The 26,065-nt window shown below is 24.8% G+C and overlaps 1 protein-coding gene across 1 annotated transcript; it reads left to right on the top strand.

Moving 5' to 3' along the window:
- Positions 1–19,900: 19,900 nt before the first annotated feature.
- On the top strand, positions 19,901–21,010 carry PG998_003015 (uncharacterized protein; the record flags this gene model as incomplete). Its single annotated transcript, XM_066869833.1, has 2 exons — positions 19,901–20,072; positions 20,229–21,010. The coding sequence occupies 2 exons, from the start codon at positions 19,901–19,903 to the stop codon at positions 21,008–21,010; spliced, it is 954 nt and encodes a 317-aa protein (XP_066733583.1).
- Positions 21,011–26,065: the final 5,055 nt, after the last annotated feature.

Genomic DNA, 26,065 nt, shown 5'->3' with positions numbered 1-26,065 from the left:
AGATAGGTTATAATATATAAACTTATAAAAAGGATATAAAGTTAAGTAACGAATCGGATAATAAATAATTTTAATTAATTTAAAGCGTTATAATTAATTTAATTTATATAAAAGTATTAAGAAATAAAAAAAGTATTCTACTCAGTAATATATTCTGCTCGGTAATAAATTATATTAACGTTAAATATTATTAATTATAATATTATAAATAAGCTATTATATTTAAATTACTTTATTATTTTAAATAACAATAATATTAATATATAATTACTCCTCTATATCCTCCTTTTATATAATTAATAGCCCTTTAATAATTATTTAAATATATAATTACCCCTTTATAATTAAACTTTATATTAACTATTCTTCCTTAATAATTATTATATATTTAATAATTAATTTTTATATAATTATATACTTTTTAATTTATAATTTTATATTTATATATTCTTTAACGTTTTATAATTAATAACCCTCCTTATCCCCCTTAACCCTTTTTAAAATAATTAAATATTTTATATATTAACGAGTTTTAAATTAAAATATTTATTTTTAAAATTTATAATATTAAAATTCTTAAACTCTATTATAAAGATATTAGAATCTTTAACTTAAATTATTTTAATTTAAAGGACTAAAAAATAATTTAAAACAAAAAAATTATTATTTTTATAAATACTTTATCTTTTAACTTTTATATTTATAATTTTATTAAAGGTAATAAAATAAATAATGTAATTATATAAATTATATCCTTTTTCTAAATATTTTTAAGAGGTAAAGCTTTAATTTAATAAAATAATAAAATCTTTAAATTTAATTAAATTTATTTTAAGAAATAAAGTTTATATTATATTATAAAAGTATTTATAACTTACTTTTAATTTAATAATATTATTATAATTTAGAAATTTATAAAAATGTTCCTTTATTTTAAAGATTTAATTAATAAAATAAATATTTTTAAATAATACTTTAATATTATAATTAAATTATTAAGAATTATAAAGTTTATAACTTTTAATAATAATAATATTATTAATATCTTAAAATAAATATATAATTAAATAAATAAAAAGATTTAATAATTTCTATTTCCCTTTAAAAATAAAAATAATATTATATTATATATAATATAGTTTATTATTAAATCGGTTATATTACTTTATTAATTACTAACTTAACCGACCTTCCTTATTAAATTTTAATATATTTTATTTTTATAATTATAATACTAAATTCTTTATTAGAATAAAGGCTAGAATTAATAATTTAAACGATATAAGATCCTATAAAGTTTATTAATTAAAAGGTTATTATAAAAACTTTCGGCGTTTTATAATTTATAATTAATAACCGACTTTATAACTAAATTCTATAATATAAAATTCGATATTTATAGTAGAAATTAATATTAATTAAAAAGGAAGTATTATATAAATATATAATTAATTTAAATACTCGAGGAATACTTTTTAAAATTATTAATATAGAAAATATAATTAATCTTTTTATAAGAGTATATAGTAATAAATATATCGATAAATATTAAGTTAAGCGTTTTATTAATTATAATTTAAATTTAAAAATTAAAATAAATTAAAAATATAATTATTAAAGGGTTCTTTATAAAGATTTAAAAGTTATTTCTAATTAGTTTAAACTAATTATAAATATAAAGGTTAAATATAGTATTTTAAAGGATAATATATAGAATTTCGATAGAATTAGCTTTATAATAAGTATTATTAATTCGATATTTATCGTAATATATATTAATTAATTTAAAAAAGTAAAAATAATTTAATTTAATAATTAAAAATAATTAATAATAATAAAATATATTAATTTATAAAGTTAATATATTTTATTATTTTTAATCGTTTAAAATTAATATTACTTTATAAACTAGTTATATAAAACTAACTTATTAAATAATTAAATAATTAAATTAACTTCTAATAATTAAATTAATAATAAGGTAAGTTTAATTAAATTAAATACTTTAATAAATATATTAAAGTATAAATAAAAGGTTATTATTACCTTTTAATCTTAAATAATTATAAGAATTATATTTTAATTAAATTTAAGATATATTATAAAGATAATAATATTATTATACTTAATATACTTCCCTATTTATTTTATTTACTTTAATTATTAAATATTGTACTTTATTTATTATTAAAGTATATATATTTAAAAGAAATTAAGTTATTTATAAAGGCTTTAATAAATTATATTATAAAGTTTAAATTCTTTATTACTTTTAAAGTTATATATTTCGTTATTTTTATAAAAAATAATATTAAATTTAAATTTAATATATTTAATTTAATATTTTATAATTTAGATAAAGTAATTAATAAGTTAGATATATATCTCCGGACGTTTATACTTAACTTATTATATTTAAGGATAGTTAATAGCTATAACCCTTAAACGCTATCCAACCTTTAATAAATAATAAAATACTCTACTTTTATTAAAAATAAGATTTCTAATTATTAAAGAAATTCTTTAATATTAATTTTAAATATTATAAATTAAATAATAAAGGATATAAACCGAATAATTTATAAAATAACTATTATATATAAATAAGTCCGTATCCTTTAAGATATTAATTTAATCCTTTTAAAGCGCTAAAGGATTAAAAAGTATAAATTTAATTTAAAAAAACCTTTATTATTAAAGAATTTTAATATTTATAAAATAAGAAAGTAAAAGGGAAGTATCTAACGCCCGATAAAGATAAAAATAAAGGTTTATTAAAGCGGTATATAATAAGCGGTAAATATTATAGTACTGATAACGAAATTAATTATAATATATAAATTTATAAAAAGAATATAGAATTAAATAACGAATTAGATAGTAAATAATTTTAATTAATTTAAAGCGTTATAATTAAATTAATTTATATAAAAGTATTAAAAAGTAGAAAGAATAACCGGTAAAGTAATATAACTAATTTAATAATAAATTACGTTAATTAAAATTAATAAAATATAAAATATTCTTTATTTTTATACCTCTAAAATAATTAAATTAAAAAATAAATAAAAAGTTTAATTAAAATTATTTTAAATTTAATTATAAATTTATTTTTAAAGTTAATTATAAAATATATAAATATAAAATAAAAAATAAATATATTAATAAAAAGAAATTAAAATTATAAAAGCTTTATAATAAATTAATTAATAAATTATATAATAAAAATAATAAAAAGGATATAATTAAATCTAAATTAAATAATAAAAAGGAATAAAAAAAGGATTTTTAAAAATTATAAAAAGGATTTAAAAAATCTTAAAAAGAGTATTAACTTTATTTATAATATAAATTTAATTATTTCTTTTAACTTTAATAATTCCGATACTTTAAATAATTTTAATTCCTTTATAATATTCTTTTCTTATTTTAATTATATTTATAATTATAATATTATTTATAATAAATATTATAAAACTAATTTTTATAATTTTAAATAAAGATATTTTTATTAAAAGTATTATAATAATATAAAAATTAAGAATAATTTTTCTTTTATACTTTTAAAGAAATATATATATTATTATTATATTTATATATTCTATTCTTATAACTTTATATTTAAATATATTTATTTATATATTAAAGTATATAATTTTATTTAACTTTTATTTAATTATAAATATAATTATATTTATATAAAAAATAAAGTATACTTTATTAATATTAAATAATATTATATTTAAAATATTATTTTTATAAAATATATTTTAATATTAAAAATAATAACGTTTTTAAATATATTTATTTAAAGGTAAGTATTTATACTTTTATAATTAACCTTTATCTTATTTCTATTTATTTTAATATAAGAATTAACCCGAATCTCGTTAAAAAATATTTTTTAAAAATTTAAAATATATAATTAAAAAATATAAAATTAAAATTTAAATTATTAATAAAAAAAAACTTTATTAATTAAATAAATAACTTTCTTTATATATATTAAAGGTTATAATATTAAAAATAAATTTATATTTTAAAAGATTATTAAATTTAAATAAATAATTAATAACTTTAAATTTAATATATTATTAAATAATATAATACTTTAACTTTTTAAAATTAATATTAATTTTTTTAATAACTTTATAACTTTATTAATTTATAAATTTATAATAACTTTTAAAATTATTATATAAAGATATCCCTATATTTATAAAGTTATAATTAAAAAGAAAAAAACGTTTATTTCCTTTTAAATAATTAAAATATAATTAATATAATTATTAATATTAAATTTATTAAAATAATTTTAATAAAAAATTAAATAAATAAGCTATTAATAATTATTAAATTTAAAAATAACCTTTTTAAAATAAAAATAATATTTAATATATATATAATTATATTAATTATTATAATATTAATTATTAATTATAAAATAAATATTATACTTATTTCTGTATTATTAATACTTAAGTTTACATTATTAATATCCGATTTTATATTTTAAATATTTATTTTATAAATACCTAATTTTATATTAACTTAACTTAATCCTATATTAACCTAGCTTAATCTTATATTTAATAAAATCCGAACTTATATTAATTTAAATATTAAATTTAATATAACTCTTAATTTATTAAATATTATAAAAGAGGTTCTTTAATATTTAATACTTATAATAATTAATAATATTAAAAGTATACCTTTTTTAAATTAAATTTTGAATTTAATTATAAATTCTTAAACTTTTAAAAATTATTTAACTTTAAATAAAGATAAAAATATACCCTATTTAAGCTTAAGCTTAATAAAGCTTATTTAATATTTAAAATTAAAAAGTTAATTAATATATTTAAAATTATTATTAAAAAAGGATATATATTTATATAAATAATTAATCCTATATTATAAAATTAATTAAAATCTTAATTAATTACTTTAATATATAAAAAGATAAAAGATATATTAATATTTTAAAGGATTAATAAATAAAAGTCCTTTTAATTAAGAAATAATAAAATAAAAAACTAATTAATTATAATTACCCTCTAAATAATAAAGATAAAGTTATTTTAAATAGAATTTATAACGATCTTTATAAAAAAATGAATAGAATAGATAATAAAGCCGATACTATTTATTACTTTATTATTTATTATTTAATAAAATGTTAAAGGTATTTTAAAAGTTAGAATTATAACCGATTTATAAATCTTAAATTTTATAATTATTTTTAATAATTATCCCCTTCTTCTTTAAATTAAAGTTATTAAAAAACTTTAAAATAAATATTTTATTATTATTATTAATATTATTATATTTTTCTTATTAGTTTCGAATTTATCTTAATTATTAAAACCGCTTTATACTTATAAATCTAATAAGTATAAGATAATTAATAATAATATTAATAAGTTTTAAAAATATATTTATTTATATTTAATATTATATAAATATAATTTTAAAAGAATATAATAATTTCTATAAAGTATTTATTAATAATATTATTATTTATTTACAAATAATTAAAAAATATTTAAAGTATTTAAAGAAAGTTTTTTCTTTATTTAATTATAAAAATATTTTTATTAACCTTAAGAAATCTTTTATTAATTACCCTTTTATTAAATTTCTTAGCTTTAAAGTTAATACCTTTAACTTTAGAATTATTATTAATAAAATCGCTATATTTTATAATTTAATATTTCTAGCTAATTTAAAGGCTTTTAAATAATATTTTAATAATTCCGGATTCTTAAAATATTTAGTCCTTTATTATATTTAAATCGCGGAACCTTTATAGAAATAGAAGATTGTATTATTAATTAAAGGTTATAAATAAAACTAAATAATTAATAATAATTTAAGTAAATATATAATTTATTATAAGTTAACGATATTTAAGTTAATAATTATTAAATAAACTTTATATAAAGTTATTTAAAAAGTTATTTATAATAAAGCTATATTATTTTATTATTATTTTAATTAAACCCTATTTATTTAATTAAATAAATCTTTAAAACGAAGCTTTAATATTATAATTTCTATTTAAATAAGAAGTATAAATAAATTCCTAATTCCTTAATTCCCTCTATTATTATTAAACTAGTTATATACCTTAATAAATACCTATTTAAATTTAAACTAGAGGTAGCTTATTTAATTTAAAGATTAAAGTAATTATATATAATAATTTAATTTCATAATAATATTATAATTATTCTTATTAATTATTTAATTATTAAAGGTATTTATAAATAAATAAATTTTAATATAATAAATATTAATTGTATTAATAAAAAATTAGTTAATATATTTATTTATTTATTATAATATAGATTTATTATTTATTATATTATTAATAGAATTAATTCTATACTTAATGCATTTAATAAACTTAAAGTTATTTAAAATAATAAAAAGTTTAATAAACCGGCTATCTTTAATAAAATCTAATTTAATTCTAATAATAAATATTATATTAAAAATAAAGTATTATAACCTAACCTAACTAGATAACTAATACCTACTACTAGTATAGAACTATAATAACCCGGGAAGATACCTACCTTATTAGTTAGTACTTATACTTATAACCCTACTATAATAACTAATATATTTTTAAATAAATACCGGAATTAATATTATAACGATAGTTAGTATTAAACTAAATAGATAAAGATAATACTAAAGGGATAGTATAACTAGGGTAATATAGTCGGGATAATAAATATAAGATAATATATAAATATTAATTAACTTTAAAGAAAAGATTATATAATAACTCTTAAGATTTTAATAAAATTTAAAAATCTAGCTTAATAGGATCTTATATAAATTATAAAATCCCCTTTAATTAATAAAAGAAGGATTAAATATATAATAATAGATATTTCTTATATATTTTATATAAATACTCTTTACTTTAATAATTAATTTAAATATTTATTTTAATTTATTAATAAAGTATATTATTTTAATAATTCTATTATAAATACCTTTAAATATATGTACCTTTATTATTATAATTATTTATTTCTTATAATTATTATATATTATATCGATAAAAGGAGAATTTCTACCATATATCTAAATACTCTCTTATATTATTAAATATAAACCTTTATATATTTATTATAATTTTATTTAAAACCTTAATAACGTTCGTTATATTTTAATTACTTTTATTTTTATAAATTATTACCTAAACCTTTAAATAATAATATTATAGGATTATATCTACCCTTAAACTTAATAATATCCTTTATAATAAGAAAAGTATTATTATACTAAATATAATAATACTCCTTTATTAACTATTTATTAAAATAAATGTTGATAACGATAATAATAATAATAACGGAATTAATTAACACGAGTATACTACTATAATTAAATACTTTAAAAACCTTTAATAAGAAAATAAGAATTACCGGTCTACTTATTAAAGTTATACCTAGATAAAAGAAAAACTTAAAACTTTAAAGAATTAATATATTAACTTAAAATAAACGGGTAATAATAATAATAATATTAATAGACTCTGAGAGTAGTTATAAATACTTTAAACTACTACTAATATTATTTAAACCTCTATTATATTTAAAGGAAGCTTTAAAATTAATATTTTAATAACCTTTAACGGGATAAACAGGAACTTTTAAAGGTTCCTTATTTAAATTAAAGTTTATTAATGATTTTATAAAGGGATATTCTAAAACTTAACTTAATAAATTATTTATACTGCCTCCTTTTTAAAAGGAAAGGCCCTTACTTAATTCGAACCTTACTTAAACGAGCTCGTAAAATACGATTAATAAGTAGAGCTATATTAAATAAAAGCTTAATAAATCTTCGGAAATTATAAAGGCTTTAAAGATATATTTAAATCGCTTTTCTAAAATCTTAATAAAAAATAATAAATTAAATAAGAGCTCGAGACCTTTAAATAAAAAGGGTTAATAATAACTTATATTATAGAGTTCCGATATATTATAATATAATTAAATTATATTAAAAATATTAAAATTATAATATATTATTAAAGGCTAAAAGATAATATAAAGGATAAGCTTAATAAACTTAGAATATTTAATACCTTCCTTATATATATAAAACTGATTATTAAAATTAATATACAGATATATAAACGTTACTATAAGTAATAAAATAATTAATTAAAGTAAATACCTTAAGCTTTAATTAATATAGAATATTTATAATAATATTAATTATAAACGAAAATTATAACTTACGGATGCTATAATAGATTTATAAAGCTTAACGCTATTAAATATAATAAAGGTAAAAAGTAAGATATTATTTATTATAATTATTAAAAAAAAGGATATTTTATCCGGGAATATTAAAATTTAAAAGAATTATTCTTATAAATCCTAGAAAGATATTAAATTAACGTTATATAAAAAAAGTATAAATTATATAATTATTAAAGAAAGTAGCGTTAAAGTATTTAATTAGGATTATAATAACTTATTTTAAATAAATTATTATAATAATAGCTACGTTACCTATATTATAAATAAAGAAAGAACCGGATAATTGCTTAAGGAATTTAAATAGAAAGCGAATAAACGAAGTATCGTTATAATAATGTAATAAATTATAAAGGATATTAATAAATATAATTTAAACGATATAATTAAATTAGTTACTTTAAACGAAGAATAGATAATTAAATAATAACTTTACCCTAAAGGATTAAATTAATTATTAACGTTAATGTTAATATCCGCTATTCTTTAATAATATTCTAAACTTTATATAAAAAGATAGATTATAATATTAAAGATATTAGTACTTAATTAAATATAAATATAAAGTTTTTTTAAAAGAGCCTTTAAATAAATAAAAAGGAATTATTAATTAAAGGACGCTTTAAAAATAAACTTAGGATATATTAAATATATATTTATATTATAAATAACATATATATATAATACTTATATAAAGTACCTAAAGGATAAGCTCTAATATTATTAATTTCTTTAATAAATTAGATAAAACCTTATTTAATTAATTTATTATTATAACAATACTTAATAAACTAAAGTAATATATTCCTAAAGAAAGGTACTTTATATATTTATAAAAGAAGACCTTAAGTAGCTTATTAAATATATATTAAGAGAAACTTATTAATAAGAATATCGATAAAACCCCTATCTCGCCTACGCTTAATAAAAGGCCTAATATTACCGGATATTAAAAGAAGGTATTACGGCTTATAACTTAATTTAAATAACTAGATAGCTTATATAACTAACTCTTATACGAACTTATTATATAAATAAATTATTACTAAATTATAAAGATATAATTATAAATTAGATCTTTATAATAATTAAAGGGTTTATTATCTTTATTCTTAAAGATAATTATTAAATTATAAATAAATAAAACGAGATATATATTATTTATTAAATAAATAATAAAAACGGGAACTTTTAAAAATTATTATTTAAAATAAAAGAACCTATTAAAAAGGGTTAAATAATATATAAAGCTTTATTACCCCTTATTTATAAAGTACCTTACCGGGAATAATAATAACGGCTATATAATACTTAAATAAACCTCGGAAATAATTAAATAAAAAAAGATTATTACTAGTTATAAAGGGATAATACCCGATAAGATTAAAGAAATCCCTATATATAATAACGGATAAGTAAAGTATTTATAACTATATTATATTAATAATTAAAATTAAAAGAATTATTATTTAAGCGCTATTAAATTATAGAGTATAAAAGAATTACCTTTTATTATAAATCGTTAATTATTTTAAATTAAAATAATAAAAGAAAGATACCCTATACTAATTTAAAATCGTTAATAAAGGATTTATATTATATAAAAATAAAGAAGTATAAAAAGAAATTACGAACCTTTTAATTAATATCGGAGGATAATATAAATAAATTATATATAATATTATAAATGTTATAAGATATAATATAATTTTAAAAATACTTTAATTATAAATAAATAATCCTAAAGTTAATTAAAGAATAAGTTAATTTTAATAAAATATATTAAAAAGAAGTTTAATTAATAAATAATAATTTAAAAAGTAACCCCTTAATAAACTTAAAGTACTTTAAATATATATTATTATTAAAGAACTTAAGTTAAATATTATAATAATTATATTAAAAAAGTACCGGTAATTTAAAAACCCTCTTTAATAAAAAGCTAAAAATAAGTTTATTACTTTATATATAATAAAATTATAAAATACCCTTTAAAGATAGTATAATAAACAGCTATTAAGTATCTAAAAAAACTTAATAAATATATTAGGGTTTATATTAGCTAAATAAGAAGGTATTTAAATGTATAAAAAACTCCATTTCTTAATATAATAAATAATATCCTTTAATTAATAATAGAACTTAATTAAAGGTATAATAAGTCGTTAAAGTAATATATTTTATTAATAAATTAAAATTAATATTTAAATTAATTATTAAAGTAAAGAATATTTATATAAAATATATAGGAAATGTTTATAATTATATATTTAATCCTTCCTTTATTAATCGAAAGGGATTTTATAATTCTCGCGAAATTCTATTAAACCGGATCTTTAAATTTTATTAAAAATTTAAAAGCTATTATATAATTTTTTCTTAAAGTTAATTAATACTTATATACTATTTTATATTTATTATCCCGGCCGCGCTATTTTAATTATACCGTCCCTTTAATATTACCCCTTTTTTATTTAATTTAACGTTAACCGTTATTATAATATTAATTCCGGTATTTTATTTAAAGGTATATTAGTTATTATAAATAAAATCGTAAATATAAGTATTAATTAATAAAGTAAATATCTTTTTAAATTATTATAATTCTATACCGATAATAAGTATTAGCTATTTAATTAAGTTAAGTTATAATATTATCCCTCCCCTTTTTATTACTTTATTTTTAAAATAATTAATTATTATAAATACTTAATCCTATTATTATAAAGATATTTTATAAATCCCCTCCTTTTAATTTTTATTATAATATATATTTATTATATCGGGTTATATTAAAAAGTATTATATATTAAAGAAATTAAAAATTAAAAAGTTTTAAATTTATAACCTTTTTATTTAAATTATTTTTAAAAGCCTTATTAAAATATTTAATAATTATTTTTATTATATTTATTATAATTTTTTATATATAAAGCTTTTCTTAAAAATTCTTTATATTATAGGAAATATATTATAAATTATTAATTAAATTATAATAACGTAATTTATTATTAAATTAATTATATTACTTCGCCGGTTATTAGCTTAACCGACCTTCTTTATTAAACTTTAATATATTTTATCTCTATAATTATAATACTAAATTCTTTAATAAAACGAAAGTTAGAATTAATAATTTAAACGATACGAGATTTTATAAAACCTATTAATTAAAGGGCTATTATAAAAGCCTTTAATATCCTATAATCTATAATTAATAACCGACTCCGCGGCCGAACTTTATAACGTGAAATCTAATATTTATAATAAAAATTAATATTAATTAAAAAAGAGGTATTATATAAATATATAATTAATTTAAATACCTGAGGAATACTTTTTAAAATTATTAATATAGAAAATATAATTAATTTTTTTATAAAAATATACGATAATAAATATATTAATAAATATTAAATTAAACGCTTTATTAATTGTAATTTAGATTTAAAGATTAAAATAAATTAAAAATATAATTATTAAAGGGTTTTTTATAAAGATTTAAAAGTTATTTCCGATTAATTTAAATTAATTACGAATATAAAGGTTAAATATAGTATTTTAAAGGATAATATATAGAATTTTAATAAAACTAGCTTTATAATAAGCGTTATTAATTCGATATTTATTATAATATACGCTAATTAATTTAAAAAAGTAAAAATAATTTAATTTAATAATTAAAAATAATTAATAATAATAGAATATATTAATTTATAAAATTAATATATTCTACTATTCTTAATTATTTAAAGCTAATATTACTTTATAAATTAATTACGCGAAACCGACTTATTAAGCGATTAAATAATTAAATTAACTTCTAATAATTAAATTAATAACGAGACAGGTTTAAATTAGATTAAATATTTTAATAAATATATTAAAATATATATAAAAGGTCCTTATTACCTCTTAATCTTAAACGGTTATAAGAGCTATATTTTAATTAAATTTAAGATATATTATAAAGATAATAGTATTATTATATTTAATATACCTCCTTATTTATCTTACTTACTTTAATTATTAAATATTATACTTTATTTATTATTAAAGTATATATATTTAAAGGAAATCGAGTTATTTATAAAGGCTTTAATAAACTATATTATAAAGCTTAAGTTCTTTATTACCTTTAAAACTATATATTTCGTTATTTTTACGGAAAATAATATTAAATTTAAATTTAATATATTTAGTTTAATACTTTATAATTTAAATAAAATAATTAATAAATTAGATATATATTTCCGGATATTTATATTTAATTTATTATGTCCGGGGATAGTTAATAGCTATAACCCTTAAACGTTATTTAACCTTTAATAAATAATAAAGTACTCTACTTTTATTAAAAATAAAATCTCTAATTATTAAAGAAATTCTTTAATATTAATTTTAAATATTATAAACTAGATAATAAAGGGTATAAATTAAATAATTTATAAAATAACTATTATATATAAATAAGTCCGTATCCTTTAAGATATTAATTTAACCCTTTTAAAGCGTTAGAAAGTTAAAAAAGTATAAATTTAATTTAAAGGAACCTTTATTATTAAAGAATCTTAATATTTATAAGACGAGAAGGTAAAAGGGAAACGTCTAACGCTTAATAAAGATAAAAATAAAGGTTTATTAAAATAACGTATAATAAGCGGTAAGTATTATAGTACTTATAATAAGATAAGTTATAATATATAAATTTATAAAAAGGATATAAAATTAAATAATAAATCGAATAATAAATAATTTTAATTAATTTAAAGTATTATAATTAAATTAATTTATATAAAAGTATTAAGAAATAGAAAGAATAACCGGTAAAATAATATAATTAACTTAATAATAAATTATATTATAAAGTTTTTAATTAAAATTTTATTAAAAGTAATATTTTAATATTTTAAGTTAAAGGTAGAAATTAAGGAAATAAAAGAGTATTATTATAAATTAAATATAAAAATTTAATATTTATATATATAAAAAAAAATATAATTTAGAAAAATAATATAAATTATTTAATATAAGATCTTTATTATTAAAGAATTAAAATATATAAAATATAAAAAAATAGAAAAGGAAATTTATTATAAAGCGGTAATTAAATTAATTCCTATAATAATTTTTTATTACCTTTAAACTTCGTTTTAAATTAAAGTAAAGTATATCCGGATATCCTGTTAAAACCGTTATTATTAATTAAATTTAACTTTATTTTATTTTAAATTTTTAAAATTCCTTTATAATATTTTTTAAATATTTTTTAAATTTTTAAATATTATTTTCCGATAAATAACCTTTTTATTAAATAAAGTATTAATTCTTTTACCCTTTTTTTATTTTTCGAGAATTTATTTAATTTTATATTTATATTAATTTATTTTAATTTTTAATTATATATCGATTTTTATATTTTTAAAAGTTAATTTAAATAATAAAATATAAAATATAAAGTATATTTATATTATTTTAAATAACGATAATCGGTAATTAATTTTTAAAATAATTTTTATAATTTTAAATAATTTAATTTTTTTAAAATTTAATTTATTACTTAATTATTTAATTTTAATATTTTATTAAAAAAAGTAAACTTTTTTCTCCCTTTTTAAAGGTTAATCCCTTTAACTTTAATTAATTAATATATTTCTTTATTTTTTTAAAAAAAAAGTAAGGTTTTCTTATAATATAATTTAAAGTTTTTTTAATTTTTTAATTTAAATAATTATAATTAATATTAATTCTTTTTTAAAAATATTTAAATAATTTTAGGGTTATATTTATAATTTATTTAAAATAATAATATATATATAACTTTATTATTTATATTATTATAAATAAATTATATTATAAATAATAATAATACCTAATTATTTTATTTATAATTAATATAATATTATAAATATTATTCTAAAATTTAATTTATCCGCTCGATTTATTTATTTATTTAAAGGTAATAAATTATTAATAATTTATATTTAATACTAAGTTATATTATAAATAACTTTTAAAATTTAATAATAAATAACTTATTTTAATTTAAAATAATTATTTTTAATAATTTATATTAATTAACGATAATATAAAAGAAGATATAAATTAAATTATTAATATTATTTAATTCTATATATAAAAAGAAGTAGATATATTTTAATAATTTATTTATAATTATTAAGATATTATTATATTTAACTTTAATTAACGGTTCTTTTAATAATAATAATTTAATTATAAAGTTAAATATAATAGTTTTTTATACTTTATTTAATAATAGAATTAATTATAATTCTTTATAAAATTTATATTTTATAAACTTAATTTTATTATATAAATTATAATTATTAATTATTTTAATTATAATTAATTTTAAGTTTTTATAATTAAATTATTTAATAATTTATTTTTAAATCTTAAATACTCTTTAATATTTATATATAAAGTATTTATAAAGTTCTTTAATAAATTCTTCTTAATATTATTTAAAGATATAGATTTTATTATAATAATATATAATACTATTTTTAACGTTAAATTTATTCTTTATTTAAGTAATAAAGTTAAAGGTTTTTAAAATATATTTTTTAAATTTAATAACTTATTTATTATAATATTAAATTTAATTAATAATGTTTAAATATCGAGATAATATTAAGTTATTATTTTAATTTTATATAAAAATAATATATATTTTAAATAATACTTTTTTTTAATAATTCGGTTATCGGTTAAAGGTATTAACTTTTCTATTATTATTATTTTTATAATAAATAATAATAAAATTAAATTTTAATAAAAATTTAAATTATTATATTTATTATTTATTTAATTCTTTAATAATAATAAATATAATTAAGTTTTTATAATTAATATAAACCTTTATTAATTTTATAATTTTATTAAAATAATATCTCTATTTTTTAAAAGCTTTAATAATAATTATTAATTCTTTATTATATATTTAATAATTAAGTTTAAATTTATTTAATTTCTTTAAAAAAATATAATAAAGTATAATTTTTTATTATTATTTTATTAATTTAATTAACCTCCGATTATATAATTTAATATATTAATTTTAATTTTAAAGGGTTTTATAAAATTTATTATATAAAGTATTAATTTATTAACGATTTATTCTTTAATAATTTAAAAAGCTTTTATTTTTTTATTAATTTATTAAAATAATTTATCTTTTTTATTAAATTTATTAAAAGTATTATTAATTTATTAAATTTAAAGATAAATATCTAATAGTAATTAATTAATTTTAAAAAGGATTTAATTTTAATAATATTTATAAATATAAATTATTCTTTAATTATTACGACTTTTAAAAAGTTTTATTTAAATTTTATTAAAGGATATAACGTATCTTATAAATATAATTATTATTTTATAGAATTCGTTTTTCTTTAAATTAATTAATAAATTTATATTTTATAATTTTTAAAATATTAATTTTATATATTTTTAATATTATTCTTTATTTTTAGAATAAATTAAAATATTATTAAAATAAATTATAATAAATTTATTAAAGTATTTTTATAAAATATAATTAATTATTATTTAAAAATTAACCGGAGCGTTTATTAAATTAAACGATATTATTTAATATTTAAAATAATTATATTTAATTTAAAATATAATTTTTTATTCTTTTCTTTCCTTTATATAAATTAAATTATATATATTAAATAAATTAAATATTATAAAGATTTTAATATATAATAACTTATTTTATAAATTATTAATTAAAAGTAAGGGGTATTAATTTTTAATAATAATTTTATTAAACTTATAATAATTAATATATATATATTATTTAAATTTCTTATCTTTATTTTTCTTTAATATAAAGAGGATAAGGAAATTTATTAGCGATATTAAGGATTATATAATTCCTTTTTTAAAATTCTTTATAATATATTTTTTTAAAATTACTTTATATTTTTAATTAAATTTATATATAAGTATAAATAAGGGTTCCTTCTTATCTTTAAAGGGTATTTTATAATTTTATTATATATAAAGTAATAAATTTATTTTTAATTTTTTATTAAAGAAGTTTTCGAATTATTAATACTTTTTTAATATAATCGTTATAATATTTAACTTTAATTCTTTAATAATAATATATATTTAAAATACTTTAAATTTATTAAAGAATTACTTTTTAAATCGTTATCCTTTAATTAAATCTCTTTTAATATATCTTATTAGAATTAATTTATTCTTTAATTAACTTTAAAATCGTTTATTTATAATTAAAGTATTTTTAAAATTATATTATATTTTATAATATCTATAATATTATATATAATTTATTTATATTATTCTTTAATATTAATTAAAAAGTTTATAACTTCTTTTTATATTTCTTTACCTTTATAAAATATAAATCCTTTATTAATAATTTTAAATCGATATAAAGTACCTTTCTTTTATTATTTTAACTCGAAATTATTAATAATTTATAATAAAATATAATTTCTTTATACTTTATTATTAAGTAATACTTTAATAATAATTCCTTTAATATTTATTAATAATATAATATATTTATAAATATCTCGTTTATTTATTATAATATATAAGGATTTATTTTATTTTATTAGGTATTATCCTATTATAATTAATAATATTTATTTCTTAATTATTACTTTTTATAATTATAATTTCTTTATATCCTTTATTATTAATATAAAATCGTTTATTAAGTTAAAATAAATATAAGTATTAATAAATATATTAATAATAATATAGGTTTTAATTTAATAATTCTCGTTAATCTTTATATTTAAGATTTAAATTTATAAATAAACCTTAATTTATTTCTCCTTTAATATAAGAAAGTAACCTTTCCGTTATTATTAATTTAATTCTTTTATATAATAATTAATTATAATAATTTATTTATTAATAATAAAGAAATTATAATTTTAGGAATATTCGTCGATGTGGGATGGCCGCCGCATCCGGCGGTTTCCTCCTTCGGAAATGGCGGCTGCTCTCTCGCCTCAGGCCGCCAATCTCCTTCTGCTGTTTCTGCTGTCAGCGCCTCACAAGGTACGTAACTTTTTCTGCCGGATTTATATTTTGCGCCCACCCCTCCCCTCATCGCTACGTCCCTCACCTTCTTCTTTAATTGACACCCCCATCCCCCCCTTAGCCAGCGGACTGGTTGAGACGCTCGGGGTAGCTCACCAGTTGCCACGATTCTTGTCGAGCGATATTTTGTCTTGCCCTTCGGCCACATTTTCATAATATTCACTGTTGAACCAGTCAGGTTAGTCGAATGCACCCAGCCCGCCGTGCTCAGCGAACATCTCTTCCACCACGGACGGCGCAATTCTTCACAACCATCGATCGCGTCGCCAGCCCCCGACACACCGGCAAGGCCGCTGCTCCTCTGTTGCTATTTCAAATGAGGGTCCCTACGATTTTCTCGGTTCTGATCATCAGGCCGTAGCCTCCATCTAACGAGGAATTCCGCTTCAACCTCCACCTGGCAACGGACCTGCCGTGCGTCATGCAGGATCCCAGGGCAACACAGCGTAGGCTACATTACTACCTGCGTCAGGCGTTGAGAAGGCCATTCGTGGAGAGAGACGCCTAATGAAGGGTGGCAATCCGGTTGGCACCAGCCCTGATTCTAAGCCAGGTCACCCCCCTCGCACTGGTCGAATGGCGGCAAGGTTCTCCCTAATTCAACATACTTCGACAAACGATGGCGGCTTGGCCGTCGCATCTGGCACCACCATCAGAGATACCTGCTCGACAGTACCAATAGAATGACTCATGGTGGTGGTTACATACCCTCGCCGGCGTGGCCCACAGGTTCAGGTCAGCTAGGTTTACTCCTACAGATGGCGCCCTGCTTGGCCTGCAGCCCACTTCCAGCCGACCTTATGAAAATGGGAACGATGAAAGTGTCGTTCTAGGACGAACAACTTCTTGGCCCCGGCTTCGCCGCATTCGAAAAGGGGCATATTCCACAATTCTTTCGTGACATGGCCGCTCACACGCCATTACAATGCCCCTTTGCACACATGAACGCCAACGCCTACCTTTCTTGGATTGCTTCAAAAATACAGGAAGTCAATCCGATTGGGGTGTTTCGGGGAGATTGCTCCCCAGGATGGGTCAGCTGGGCTACAGAGTCGGACCGGCATTGGACCAATCGCGGGGCCGCCGACCATTGTTGCCCCTTGCGAGACTGACGAAACTGTTGGCGCCTAGGGTAACGCCAGCAATGTGGGATCGATACGTGCAGTGACAGAAGCAATCTCAAGCGTCCGCACTTCAAGGCGTCGTCCAGGGTTGTCGTATTTACCAAGTGAATGCATGGCCATGACGGACGTTGTTGCCGTACAGGGGCTACTCCTGATGCCTGTTCTCTGCGTTTGTCCTCTCGTACCCCAAACCGCCCCATGTGTTGGTGAGTCGAGGCAGCGATATTCCACTACCAGAGCTGGAATGATGCCATGCGCAGAGGCAGCTGCTGCCTTGAAGATTCAATGAGGTCAGAGTGGCAAACGCATCGCCATTACTGCAGGGGGCTCAATGAGGATGACGAGACTGCCTTGGGCTGGTACTTGATGTAGTCAGGGTTTCGGAGTAGGCTAGCAGCCGGGCCCTCGTAAACGCATGATAAGGGATACGCAATCCGTGGCGTCCTGACCGCTCATCATACTTCCCCAAACCCTCATCCGCCCCCGAAGGGCGACGGCTGTGAAGTCTAGGGTATGAGGGTAATCAAATATTGCCACCAACCATGGCGTCCAACTATGCCCCAGTACCATTTACATTGCCCCCTGTTTTTCTTCTTGCCGGAAACCAGGAACTCCCACCCATAATTAGAAGACAGTTTGCATCCATTACTGTTACAGTGACCAATCACGGGAACTCCGACGACATTGGTGTGGCAAACTTAGGTAGAGTTCGCTCGTGGGTCGAGTCAGCCCAGTAGCATCTTCCCGCACATGCGTAACAACGTTTCATTCGCACCATGTGCGGAACATGGCCGGTAACCGGGCATACAGGAACAACGCTGCCTACTTTCAACGTAGGCAGCGTTGCTAGGTGTCAGGTGTGAAGCTTCTATCATTAGGTCCCTGATGACGCTGCTGAATGATCGGTCGTAGTTGCGCCTTACAGACTAATCCTGTCTGTGACGGGCGACTGTGGTGTTGAAGTGGCTAGGCACCGGACCATCGCCGGTGCTTGGCTCCAGATAGCCGCTTATTGGTCCAAGAAAATGATTCTAGTGCCAAGTCAGGATGGGATCAAGACTGCAACGTTCCCACTGACGAAAGAGGCAATGGGTAAAACTGGTACTCACCAATTAGGAAATAGAGCAAGCGAGTCGATTAGGGGCTGGTCCAGGACGGTAACCTGCTGCCAGATATGCCATTGGCGGGACTAGTTGTCGCCTCAGTGTTCGAATGCGTCACCAATATCAAAGTCTGCCTGTTGAGACTTGGTCTTACCAGTTTGGCTCCTAAAGGGGCAATTTCTTGTCTGGGCAATCCAGGGCATGACCGAATACTGTGAGCTCATGCCTATATAAGTCATTCTCTCTATGCTCATCTCTCTCAATAATGGCATTTCATTCCACAGAGTCATCGACCATTTTGACAAACCCACCACTCTTCAGAATCAATCCGTTTATCATGTCGCTGCAATTCCAACATGTTGATGTGGCAGCCCAGCTCAAGGACAAAGCCAGACGTAAAGCCGAGCGTAAAGAACTTGCGAAGCATTCAGCCACCAGTAAGCCAGGAAGCTTGCGTGCCGACCCAGATACTACAAGCGAGCAAAAAAGAGCTTCAATTAAGACAGTCAGATCGGCTGACGTGGATGGCACGTATTATCCTGGTGAACTTTAAACTTTCGGATCTACAAGAGTCGACTAACTCGATAGCCTAGATCATCCGCTCTGTGAGACCAACCATCCACAACAAAGTGATCCACCAGCATACAATGAAGAGCTTCGGGCTCTTGGTGAGCAGGATCCGGACAAGGAAACTACAGGTATTTCAACGGACCAGCCATGTCTCGCTTCGACTTCTCCTGTAGAACCTGCCCCCAAGGATACGTCCATTGCCTTGTCCCACAATGGCTGCAGGTCGCCACCGGATGAATCTCGCAACCTTCCGTTACCGATTTCGAGCTCTGGTGTGCAGACACCTGCCAGTCCTGCAATATCCGGCTCCAGTGGAAACAACCGAACCGAACCCAGTACTCCCAATGCCAATAGGGACGAACTTCCGACTGAATGGGAACTTGAATCCATCCTTCAAAAGCGAGTCATCGAAGGCGTCTTTTACTCATTGGTCTCCTGGAAGCCCACCTTATTGCCTGAGCGCGTTATCCATCCAGACTTGATCGACGCCTGGAATAACTATAGGCACCTGAACATCAGCCCTCAAATCGTTCTCAAGGATCAGCCAGAGCAGTGGAAGGGGCTTGCTGTTGGAGAAGAGACTATCCAGGGAACAAAGCACTATTTGATTTCCTGGGAGCCCACTCTCCAACACCCTGATGATATGGGCAACATGGTTGAGCTGGAGGAGGTCTTTAAGGCGAAGTCACGAAATAAGAGGAGTGGTCACTCTCATACGCAGAAGGCACAGTGTCCCAACGGTGTTCACAAAAGAGGCCGTGGTCGTCCGCGTAAGGCCCCCAAACTGCATAGCCTGGCGCAGTAGACTCCCTCAGTAGTTGGAATTTAATAGAGTTGCTCAATCTTTGCATAGTTTAAATCTTTATGAGTGGCCTTTTCTGATTAATGTTCATCCAGTTGTTCAGGGCAGGACGCAAACAAGAGACGGTATCTGCTATTGATCACAATGGAGGCCATCTTTTTCATACGGACAATAATAACCTTGGTTCGAAAAAGGCCATTTTTGTCGCAGTCTACAACCAACCAATCACCTTAGCTCTACCCTGACAGGTACGTACCTTTTTCTGCCGGTTTTATTTTTATGTGCATGATTGTGGGGCAGATTCACGAAGTCTTAACTCCAAATCCCCCACAATAAAGCCCCCTTTTCGACAATCGTCAAACGGCCAAGGTAACCTGCAAATTCACGCTGCCTCGACGAGCAACAAGGCTTCGCCCTTGTACCCCTCATTCTCGTTGAGACACATCTTGAGCCGTGTGAGGCCATTGTTTAGTCAATTACTGTTAGCAATTGATCGCTAGGTTCAAGTCATCTGGGTCTGGCCGCCCTCTGATGATGATCCCCGAAGAACGTCTATCCCTCACTTCTATCGTACAGACAGGAGCAATGATAGATCAGTTTACACAGTGCATCGAGTCAGTGTATTGTATTATGACATGCTCATGGGATTTTTTTACTTCTCGCGCCCTCGGAATAACTGTCCCGCGCTGCGTTAGTGGGATGGTCAATCTCACGCCAGTTGCACCTCCGCAAAGTCCCATGAAAGCACTGGACAATAAGGATGACGTCCTGGACAGCCACGGTGAAGATGCCCGGCCTAAATAGGCGAACTCTCATTGGATAATTATCAACAACCCAAGGGCACGGAATGGTCAAATTTGGATAAGCTGCGGCTGGGTGCGTCGATAAAGGAAGGGAAAACCCTTGAATTGCTCAGAAGCTTTGTTGACCGTCAGTTCGCAGAACCACGGCATTGAGCAGTCTTGATGATGAGAAAGGGTGGAGTATTTTGATCATGTCCAAAGATATTGTGCAATACGCATCGCTATCACGCTTTAGAATCAATTTAGAATCCTGTGCTTTCTAGCTTATTCATGGAGCGATCACCCGTATCTTGGCTAGCAGTTAAGGCTCCACGGTTCGACAGCCATGGCAGAACCTTCCGGGATCCCATAATCGTTCAAATGCTGTTGAACGATCAAGGTACAGAAAAGAACAACGAATGGCAATAGAGAGCGATCAATATGGGGGTGGGATGGCTGCGACGTCACAGCCAAAGACTCTTCGTATACTGATATAAACCTAAGGCACTGGTAACCGACTGCCCAACGACTATAGACGTCAGCCAGCTTCTGTAAGGTGCAATGTCTCGTCACAAATCTTAAGAGCAGCTTTTTCGATTTTGTGAGTTTGTCATTGGTGACTTTTGTCCAGCCAAGTCGTATTTGGCTACAAGGTGTTTTAGGAAGGTGGCGGTGTACTGTAAAAAGATGTATATTGAGAGATGGCATTTCATGCGGGCATGTCCGAGGCTGGCTCTATATCAGATTAGGGTTGTATAAAACCCCGGAAGTCTAATACAGGTTGAGGAGTCCATATTACCGGATGAGGAAGCTTTCCCACCTTGAAATTTCCTCTTATGGCCGAACCAGGGGCAACGTAATGGTAGCAGAACTCTTTACGAGCTTCGCCACGATGTACTTCGGCTAGATGAATCTCATTGATGCTCATGAGACCAAGGAATGTCAATCTTCTAAACCTTGTGTAAATTGGCGACTTAACTAAATTGAAGTTCTACCCTCAAAGGCGTAGCTGGGTTAATACCGAAATCAAAGAACAGAGAGAGGAGAAAATAGAATGCAATCAGGCTCTGCTGTGAGACGCATTGTGGGACACATACCCGTCAGGGGGCAACGTCCTAAGTAGGAAATATAAATGGTTGCAAAATGGGCTGGTGGCACTGACTGACGATATCGATTACATCTGGAAATTACCCGTTCAGGAAATCATAACAAATGAAAGTATTTGAACGTCAGTCAAGCAGCCCAAATATTCCCATGCATGCCTATCTTCACGAGGCTCCCTCGCTGTTACCATTCACTGTTCTTTCCTATGTGCTGAATATCCAGCAATGATAGTGCCACTATAAAGCCCTTGAAGATTATGACCTGGTCGTCTACTGGATTCGCAAAACATATGTAGCTTGGAGGCTATGTCTGAAAAACATAGTTTTGTGGCAGAATAGAATTAACTCAACATGCTCAGTCGGTGGCTCAGGCAGCTCAGGCAGCCCAGGCAGCTCAGGCAGCTCAGTCATGGGCCCTGTCATATTATCCGGATCCAAAACATGATCCCGATCTCGCACTAGCTGGTTCTCAAGGGGTTCACCAGCTTGATCTGGACTAGGAATTGGATGCGACTCTCTATATTCCATATTTGTTGGCCAGCCACAGAATTGTCATTTTCTTTCCTTTCACCAACATAACTGTTAGGGGCGCAAAACGTAGCCACATACCACCTGAAATAGCCTCGCACCGAAGCACATATTACCCTTGAAGCGAAACTGGAGTTGAGTGCAGTATCGGACCCCTGCGCACCGTAAAGTCTGAAATACATATCCTCCCAAGTGCTGTTTTGACGTAGCCGTTCGATTCGCCGTTGTCCAGTATCGTTCAGCCAACTGCTTCTATTTATGCTCTATATACCTAGGACCGGATTCAGCCTCAATTGGGCTGCACAACGCCAAGGCGCTGAATCGAACTGAGCCAGAAATCATTCTCGCCAAAATGGGTTCTGGAATAGAGTAGCAGCGGACCAGCCGAGGATATCTGTATTTGGCTGCCACTTGGACGCACGCCCGATCTAGCGTAGCGCCAGAAACGATGCAGCCCCGACCACCATGGCCACATATGGAATGAGCTCCACTACACTTGTTGAGTCAAAACAGTTGGACGCGTCCGCTTCGAGAGACTACTTGAGGTCTTCATCTGTACTGTACCTGATGCATTCAGCTCGGCGTCAGATGGGCTGCCTCTGCTTCTGTAGCTTTTCGATTGTCCGTATGTAGCTATCTAGCTATGACAGACATTGAGACAAACCTAGCTCTGATGAGGGCTTACTCCATCTCAACCAGGAAAGTACAATCCAGAAATTACATCGCTCAACTTACTGTCCATGCACAGCTTTTTGGGTGATGTTGCAAAAGGGAAGCTTTGTTCCCCGTAAAAGCGAGAGCAAAGCTCGCTAGCTAGAAACAAAGCGGTGCTTGGCCGGAAGCGGTGCGAGGAAAGAAGCGGTGTTGGGACAGCTCGAGTGCGGGGGAGCAGTATTGCCGACTGAAAACTTGGTCCCTACCCTATTCGATCTCGTTTCTGCTTATATGACTTGTAAAGTAATGTAAATTGACCAGGATAGACGATACACCAACTGGATAAAGGATCAGCGCATCGAATTCAGAACTCACGCCATATTAGTCCATTACAACGTCGTAGAAAGCCCGAAACTGGCGGCGGCTGTAGATGAGCTACGAGGCCAGGCAAATCAAACTATGTACATCTAAAGAAGCGCTTATGAATTAGCTACTGCGGTAATAAGGCCAGATGTAGGTCGGTCCATAAGAGCAGATACATCTCCTGTGTAGGCCGGGCTTTGCCGCTTCCGACGCTATTATAGGAGGTATGGGGGCAACCTTCGGCGTGCTGGACTCTGTGGGCTAGAAATTGGCCTCGAATAAGGCAACCTTCGGCGTGCTGGACTCTGTGGGCTAGAAATTGGCCTCGAATAAGGCAACTTCAAGAGTAGGAACGGACGTATAGACTCACAATGGGCCTCGGCCTGGGACAGTTTAGATGACTGGATCGAAATACTGTCGGTAGCAACCAGCGTCCTCTCTTACTCTTCGATAGTTTCTGTTTTAGGCCCTTTTTGCAAGGTAGCTGTTGAAATCATGTACCCATATCAAAGAGTGGAAAGAGGACGTAAGCAACGCCAATACCAGCTCATATTGAACTCTCCTGAGCCAAAAAAAACTAGCCATGGACGAGGGTGCGCAAGCAGCCTTTGTCCAAGAGAGCAGAATAGCTGCCGGAGCATTCCGTTATGTCCAGTTCTTACTATGCTGTGCTAATATACCAATGGTTCCTGGAAGGTACGAATGGATCTCATGGCCCCGCTCTCCTTCTGGCTCTGTTGTAACTCCTTTAAAGTCTCTGGATTGTGCCGACAATGGCACCAGGGCCGCTTTGGGAGCTCATGAGACGATCGAGGATCCGCTGTTTAAATTGTACTAAGGAGTATCGTGGACTATGGCTGCACAGTGCAATTTACCTTATTCTGAATGTCCAGAACTCCCTATTCCGTAGCCAGAATGGATGGTTAGACCAATGACAAGAAAGCTGCTCCTTGCCATCGCGCGAAGCGCCGACTCTGATGGCATCTTAACACGGGGATGAAGATTCATGCCAATCGTCCGTTTACAAACCTTCGTTTGGGTTGCGCTACTTTTAGCATCAAGACGATCTTGCGTTCAATGCGATTACAGTAGCCTTAACACATGGCTTTGATAAGTAGCCAGCATAAACTTAGCTTTAAGTATGTACAATCGTAAATTTGTAGACAAGCTCCTCCAACGAATTGATTCCTTATAAGCAACTAGATATTTTGATTGTCTGTAATAAAAATAGGTCAGCATTTTCTGTCCACAACAAGCCAGGTTTACGCGCTCTCAAAAATCTGGTCTTAGAAGTAGATAGACCATGGCTATAAACACAGGCAAGTTCCCAATGCCAAAGGGAATATTCAAATGACCTTGTTAGCCACGAGAGGTTTTGTGCTGAAGCCGGCCCAGATTATTTGAACATTGTACACAGCACGATCTGGGGCCAAAATACAACGGCAAGTTGTCCCAAGAGATAGCCCATTACGGAAAGCGCATGAATGTGCTTTTCCAACAGTGAGACAGTCTCCGCTCGTCTTGGTCAGAAATAATCACGGGTCACCTAGGCGGAAATGTGGACAGTTTAATTAAGCTACCAAATAAATTCTATGAGCAGCTATCGGTCCGCCTTTCTCTGCCAGACT

Source organism: Apiospora kogelbergensis (genome assembly GCF_038363985.1).
Source record: "Apiospora kogelbergensis strain CBS 113332 chromosome Unknown utg000002l_segment0_segment0, whole genome shotgun sequence".
NCBI lineage: Eukaryota > Fungi > Ascomycota > Sordariomycetes > Amphisphaeriales > Apiosporaceae > Apiospora > Apiospora kogelbergensis.
Note: the sequence above shows the minus strand (reverse complement) of the source record. Positions and strands in the feature narration are given on the sequence as shown.